The following is a 7,814-nucleotide window of genomic DNA, read 5'->3' on the forward strand; positions in this document are numbered from 1 at the left end:
TCCGAATGATTTTTTACAGGCTAAGATTGTTGAGTTCTGTGATGACCGCGGTGGTTGGGATTATCCTTTGTTCCAGGGGTTTCTTTCTAATGAGATAATTGTGGAGATCTAGGCTTGCCCGCCTCCTAATCTTAGTAGGGGACCGGATAAGCCCATTTAGGCCTTTTCTCCTTATGGGTGTTTTTCTATCAAATTTGTCTATTGTCTACTTGAAGAATTGCACAACCAAGATCGGGCTCCTCTTTGAATGAACATTTGGACCTAGGATGGTCCTCAGAGAATTTGCATATTCCTCTGGACTGTCACTCAAAAAGGGCTTAAGACCAATGTTAGACGTGGCCACTGTGGCATGACTTTGATAGGTTTGTGTTCTCTCTGTGCTTCAGCTGATGAAACTGATTTTCATATTTTACGGGATTGTAGCAAGGTCAAGCAAGTTTGGGATATCATCTTCTAGCATCCTCTTCCACCTCCATTATTTTTTTGGGATATGAGCATCATAAGCTAAATTCATCTTTTATTGAAGACTTTGGCAGGGTCTAATCGCCACACTATTCCTGGTATCACTATTTGGAGTATTGGGAATTTTAGGAATAAGTTTGTGTTCTCGTCTCAACCTTGGATCCCTACTTAAGTGGTTGATCATATTTTCAATGCATCAGGTGAAGTCATTCAGAATCCCATCCTCGGGTGTCACAGATCGACAAATTATGTAGTTAATTACATCAATTGGACTTTCCCTCCTTATTCTCGGGTAAAGGTCAATTATGGGGGTGTTATTCGGGATTCTATAGGGAGATGGATTGTTGGTTTCTCCCATAACCTAAGTTTTTGCTTTGTTACAACAGCCGAGTAATGGGGTACTATTTTGGGTCTCTAGTTGGCATGGAAATAGGGGTATCAACAAGTCTGGGTTGAGAGTAATTCCAAAGTGCTTGTTAATCTTATTTTCTCTATTCAACCCAACTCTCATCATTTGAATTCTCTTATTTGTATGGCCAAGGATCTCCTGCTTCAATTTTGGCTTGTTCGTCTAACTCATACCTATGAAGAAGAAAATTCTGTAGCTAATAGATTAGCTCATATGTCCCTTATTTTGTCTTTAGGGAATCTTTTTTTTATCATAGCTCCTCTAGAATGTCTTTCTTGTCTCTGGATTGATTTTATAGGGGTCAGTTGGCCTCGCTCATTGTTGGTCTAGGGGCTTAGCCCCTCCTCAAAATAAAAAATAAAAATAAAATAAGCATGATGCTTCAACTTCTACAATAAGGAATGTCCTGGTCTGGAAAGATGTTCTAGCAACAACAAAGTCACTTTCTAAATTCCAAATTACAACGCCTATACCATAGCTACATGATTCAACAAAAATAAATGCATGCACATCGCACTTAAAGTGGAAGCATTTTTTAGGTATGATGCACATTAAAAATAGAAGCAACTAATTTAGTTCATGTGTTTTCTTTATAATATAACATGATTTAAGAATTAAATATGTGTGCCTAAAGTAGATTTAAACACATATTGAATCTATACATATATATGTAGTTTTATGTTTTTCCTTGTTTCATAGAAGTTGCTTTCTAAAAAATTACATGAATTATATTATGGTGTGGAACTTGCTCTCTTAGGGCTTTATTGGAGTTCCTTTATCCCTACATGTAGAGAAGCCTTCAATATAAGTCATTTGGTGTCATTTAGATACAATTTAAAAAATATTATAATGTATATCGTTTTATATGGAATCTATTGAGTTTTTTCTTTCGATTATGTAGTTTACCTAAATATGATTCCTTTCAATATTATTAGTATGATTTGATTAAAAAATGCAAGCCTAAAATTAGAGGATCAAATAGGCACACAATATAGCATATTCAATCGACAATAGATAAAAGAAAAACACAAACAAATCATAGAATATGTGTATCTGGTCTAAAGGATTGAACCATCTCACCTTTCACATGCTTGCACCTGCTATCTATTGCAACTGTGGTTGAAATATGAATGAAATGTAAGAATATGGATCATGAAATCGGTTGGGAAGACCTGTGACAATGACTTGAAAAATATCTCTCCATTAAGGTGATTAAACACTATGATTTTTGGGGAATCACTATCACTTAACAAGAGCAAGATGAAACCCTTTTTAATTTCATAGTCCATTAAAGAAAGTTACGGTACTCTACATTCCAAAGAAATATGCAAAAAAGTGAGTTTATAAGGAAACCTATATTGATCTCGTTATACAAGACACTGAATGCTTTGATTTCATAATATATTGGTCGCATGTGAGCTTGTAAAATAAGTCCTAGACAAGATTTGAAAGGTATTAAAGCAATTTTGAGAAATCAATCACAAAAATACAGGATTTTATTATTGAGATCCATATCCAGTAAAACGTGGAATCCTTCAATTACTATGAAATGTTGTTATTTTTCTAATATGATGCTCAAATACCATAGTAAAAGGGAAACCCTCAAACAATTTTAATTCAACAGATCATAGAAGTATCAATAGACCTAAATAATTAATTTCAAACAAATCAAAGATGAACTTACCTACATATTTACTTGATGGAATACAATGAAATTGGGGCATATAGATCGAAATTCACTAATAAGCAAAAGCCCTACATTTATTTGATTGCCATTGCTTAACATGGATTGGTGGATTCGTGTCATTTTAATCCTTTTTAATGTATGCATGAAAACATATCCCAAATTGAATATTTTTTATCCACTTAGGGTTCATACGTTTTGCACCTTCAATTCAATTTTAACCAAGCAAATCAATGGCACTAATTGTATCTATCTAAGCTCTGATACCAAATGATAAAGGATCTATAAGACTTAAATCACAATATCTCGCATGAATCCACTAGCATGGTATATGCATTTGAAATAGAACAAAAAAAATAATTTGTGTACCTGGTGCAAAGGATTGAACCGTCTCATTCTTCACAAGATTTGTATGAAACATTTGATTAGGAACAAAAATGAAAGAATACCACCTTCCACAAAAATGTTTCATATAAAAATATTATGTTAATCATCTAATGGGACAACAATTAAATAATATATCGCATCAGAGCAAAAACCTCTCATTGGGCATTTTTTGAATAGTCCAACCCATCATGGTTATTTAGAACAGGGGCCCAAAAAAATATCTTTAGTTAGCCATTGCTTGACCAAAAAAATCTAAACTATTTTTTATAGAAATATATTTAATTATCTCTTATTAATTTATTAAATTTAATTTTTTATTTATCAAAATCATAAATTTTCCACTCATATTGTGTTTCTTGCATGACACAAGATCCATGCACTAATATATCATATAAGAGCAAAAGTCTCTCATTAGGCATTATTTAAATAGCCCAATCCATCATGACTATTTAGAATATGAGCCCAATACAATGCCAGTTAATTGGTCCAATAGCATAATAATATTTAGTGACAATTATTAATGTGACAAGGTAATTGAAAATTGAAAAACTACTAATTGAAACTAATAAAATAGATATTAAACCCACTAAAAATATGTAAAATGACAAAAGAAATTATACTTATGTGTTTTTTTTTCATATATTGTATTTTTTGTAAACCAAAATATATTTGTAGGTATTTATAATTTTAGTTTTCCACAAATTTTCATTTTTTTTATCAAATTTATCCAAAGATAAATATTTCTGGGTTGATTTAATTTTTAGTCCCTCAATATTTTGACAACTTTTAGTCATCCATTAACCTTTTGTTACCACTTTTAGTTCCTTTACTTTTTTTTTCCATTTTTAGTCCCTCGTTTATTTTTATTGCTCAAAATTAGTCCCAAATGTAAAATAAATGAGACACTAAAATGAAAAAATATGGATTATTTTTTTAAGGAATAAAAATTAGAATCTAAAAAATTCAAGGGTCTAAAAAATTAATTAACCTGATACTTTTTAAGAATTTAAATAGATAATTTAATATTTAAAATAAATAGTTCAGTATAAAAATGAATATAAAAATATTTTAAAATAGTATAATAGATTGAGGTCGAAAAACCATTTTAAAATGAATTTGAGTTTGTCCACGAAAGGGTCCCTTCAGGAAAGGATAATATATTTTAGTTAAATATTTTTAAAAATAATTTACATTTATTCCTTTACTCATAAATGTAAATTATTTTAAAACAAAATGTATTAATGAGGTGCTGGCAGCAATTGATGAAGGTGTAGAAAGTGATAATCCAAGTATTTGGACTCCAGGGTGTTACTTTGGACACCTAACAATTTTGTTCGGACACCCAACACTATAGGTGAAAGGGCAAAAATATCCTTAACCTTATTAATATAAATACGACTATAGTGTGCGTCCATACGATTTCACCACAGTGCTTTTTTTCCTTCGTGTTGTGCTTCTTCCTCCTCGTGGTGGTCTCCTTCACTCTCCTTCTGCTTCTTCGTTCTCCTTCACGCATGTCGTGGTCTCCTTCATTCTCCCAATAGTTCGTGGTTCTTCCTTGTTGCGGTTTTTCTTCTTCGTGGTTGTGATTCTTCTTCTTCCACCACTTCTTGCGCGGTTGTGGTTCTTCTTCTTTCCTTCTTCTTCCTCCACTTCCTATGCCGCTGTGGTTCTTCTTCTTCCTCTTCCTTGTGTTGTTTCATTCCGTTGGTGTTTCTTATTCTTCCTTTATGGGTATTTGATGTTGTTGATATTGGTTTGATGTTGTTGTTTGAAGAAATGTCACCAACAAAAATGACATTTTTCTTGGAAAAACACCATATGGATCATCAATCCGTATGACTCATACAGATTGTTGATCTGTATAGGTTTTTTTTTTGTTTTTTTTGTTGAATATTTTTTTTTCAATTTTTTTCCTTCTAAATTTGTTTTTTTTTCAATTTTGTTTACATTGTAAATATATATTTGTCAATTATATTTGTTGATTTCTAATGTTAAGTATTGATTTTATTTATAAAAAAATATATTAATTATTACTAAGATTAGACTGGTGAAACAATTAATTTTCAATATTGTTATATTATATTTGTTTAACTTTTAAAAAAATAGAAACAAATATTTAAAAGATATTGAATTTGTTACTTATGAAAAATATTAAAATCATAACGAAAACAACTTATTCTAAGGATGTGAGATTTTGTAACCAAAAATACCTATAAGGGTGTTTTCGGCATTTTCAAAAACTGCTTTGTGTCCCAGCAATAATGCTGGGTGCCCCAAGCTGGCCAAGCAGTTGTCTGCACTCACTCCGGTGTAGGATATGGTAGACTGGGTTTATAACAGTAAAACAAGTTTTTGGGCTCATGCAAGAGATTAAAGAATTGGGCCTACAGGATAGATCAAACAAGGTTATTGTATCCGGTAACCATTATTGCATCATGTAACTTCCATTATATTTCCAACGTTCATTTCATAATCTAAATTTACATTTTAAAATATGCTTTTTGAAATATAATGGGAGATGTCCAAGGCAACAGTGAGAGTGCAAGATATAAATGTCGTTAAAGAAGTGCATTTTCTTTAATTGTATTATTCAGATGAACTATATATATATATATATATATATATATATATATATATATATTTTATTTTTTTTTAAAAATCATGTCTCAATCCTTTTGTTTCTTTTCAGCCGCCTGAAGCATAAACGGCCGCATGATTTGTCATTCACTTCAAACAAATGTTTCTCTCCCTATTTAATTTACAACAAATTAAAAAAAAAACAATGAGTTTTTTTTCTCAGTGTTAACGAAATATTGATATATATATATATATATATATATATATTCATACAAGAGGATAAGATCTATTTGAGCTGTCCCATGTTGTAACTGGAAGGAATGCTATGTACTGCTGTAAGTAGTATGGAAATGACAATTATATCCTTAATTTGATGAATATCTTTCCTTTTGTAAATGAGCATGTATGTGAATGACATTCGGGTAATTTCACGTATACGTTCAATTTTACGGTATATGTGCGTATATTCAGTTCCTCACGGTAATTCGAATTTGGAAGTAGCATTTGTTCATTGCAGTAGTGACAACAAGACCTTATTAAAAGAACAAAATACGAAAAAATCGAAGTTGCATTTCATCCTATTCCCACGTCTATATAAACGCTCACGAACTCATTGCATTGCATTTCAAAGCATTGTTGTGATACAAATGGCAAGTTATAGCACTTATTTGTCCTTGGCAATATTGGTGGTTGCTGGATCTTTAATGTACAACACAAAAGAGGTTTCAGCTCAATGTGGAGGAAGTCTTACGGATCTCATAGCACAGTGCTCACAGTATGTGCAAAAGTCGGGACCACAAATCAAGCCTTCAGCGGCGTGTTGTGCAGTGCTGAGAAAATTTAATGTGCAATGTGCATGCAAACTTATTACTAAGGAAGTTGCAAGCCTTGTGAGTATTCCAAAGGCCGTTTTTGTTGCACGCACTTGTGGATTCAACCTTCCTCCCGGGATGCATTGTGGAGGTAACACCTTATTACCATGCATTGCTCCACTCATCCTTTTTAATTATATATACCCTTTCAATAGTTACATCATTTAGTTTATGATTTTTTTTTTGCCATTACAAAAACATTTTCATTTGTGATTTTTAGTTGTATATATTTAAGGGTTAATTGAAAAATTAAGTATTAAATGATATTTTTTGTTTTTTATACAGTGAGTATTGTTGAATAAATCAATTCTTCTTCTTTTTTTTTTTTACTTTTTATAATGTTTTCATTGACTATTCAAAATAATCGTGCTCACATTTTCTCTATTTTTTTTATCAACCTCATTTCTCCGTTCAGTTTTCTCTTTTTTTTTTTTGTGGTTAATTTTTCATACCGTTTTCTATATATTATGTATTTCCTCTTTTTTCCTCACACATATATAAATGTATATGCTTGTACTATATTTTCTAGTTGTCAATAAGAAATTCAAAAAAAAAAAGAAGAAAAAACTGATCATACGAAACTTGTGATGTTATTGTTTCAGCTGTTAAAATTCCGCCGAAGGCCATGAAGTGAACATTTTCTCCAACTGCACTGCACTGCCTTATTATTGAATAACTGTCTTCCGATGTACGAAGCACCCTTCTTTTTTGCAAAAATAAATAAGTAAATAAGTACTCTCCATATCAAACAGTAGAATTAATGCTCAGAGATGGAAGCAAGAACCTTGTTTATAAAATGGAATATATATCCATGTAATAAATAAGTTAATAACATGTGCAGAAACTTGCGTGAATATTATTGTACAACATCAAAGTTAATGATAACTTCCATTTAAAGCTTGAAGTTAATTAACTACGTTAAGAAAATCACAAATCCTTATCACAATATATGGTGTGACACACACACACACACATATATATATATGACTAAATAAGTAATTAATCGTTAACTATGTTGTCAAAGTTTTGAAGTTGTCTGATGAAAAAATATATACTTGAAAACCAAGTTATTTGTACGTTGCCAGAGGATATAACACAGCCTTGGCCAAGCCTTAGGAATTAATTAATTAGGATAGAGATTAATCAACCAGTTTGAAATATCAAATATATATCACCTGCAAAAAGAATTAACGATAGAATAAAAAGGAACCACACCATCCAGCCATATCTTCTTTGCATACCGTAGATTATAACGTATGTTATTTGGTGTTATCAATTATCATCATTATTCATTCCTTGAAAACGAACTCCATTTTTTTTTTTTTGTGCGAATGAAACCGCGCGAGGGTGGTTAGATGCGCGAGACAAATTTTAATGTAAAAATCAAAATTCATTCCAACTCTTCTTCCACAATAAAAAT

General features: G+C 31.3%; 1 protein-coding gene across 1 annotated transcript; it reads left to right on the forward strand.

Moving 5' to 3' along the window:
- Window positions 1-6,155: 6,155 nt before the first annotated feature.
- Window positions 6,156-7,303, forward strand: LOC114376304. Its single transcript, XM_028334371.1, has 2 exons — window positions 6,156-6,485; window positions 6,997-7,303. Exons 1-2 carry the CDS (start codon window positions 6,170-6,172, stop codon window positions 7,026-7,028), a joined length of 348 nt encoding a protein of 115 aa, XP_028190172.1. The 5' UTR covers window positions 6,156-6,169; the 3' UTR covers window positions 7,029-7,303.
- The last annotated feature ends 511 nt before the right edge of the window (window positions 7,304-7,814 follow it).

The sequence above is a fragment of the Glycine soja genome, chromosome 11, assembly GCF_004193775.1.
Source record: "Glycine soja cultivar W05 chromosome 11, ASM419377v2, whole genome shotgun sequence".
NCBI lineage: Eukaryota > Viridiplantae > Streptophyta > Magnoliopsida > Fabales > Fabaceae > Glycine > Glycine soja.

Excerpts from the sequence above, each read along its gene's own strand:
- LOC114376304 (XM_028334371.1), top strand. The coding sequence starts at position 6,170 with ATGGCAAGTTATAGCACTTATTTGTCCTTGGCAATATTGGTGGTTGCT. Across the intron at positions 6,486-6,996 it reads TCCCGGGATGCATTGTGGAG|CTGTTAAAATTCCGCCGAAG; the intron begins GTAACACCTTAT and ends TTATTGTTTCAG.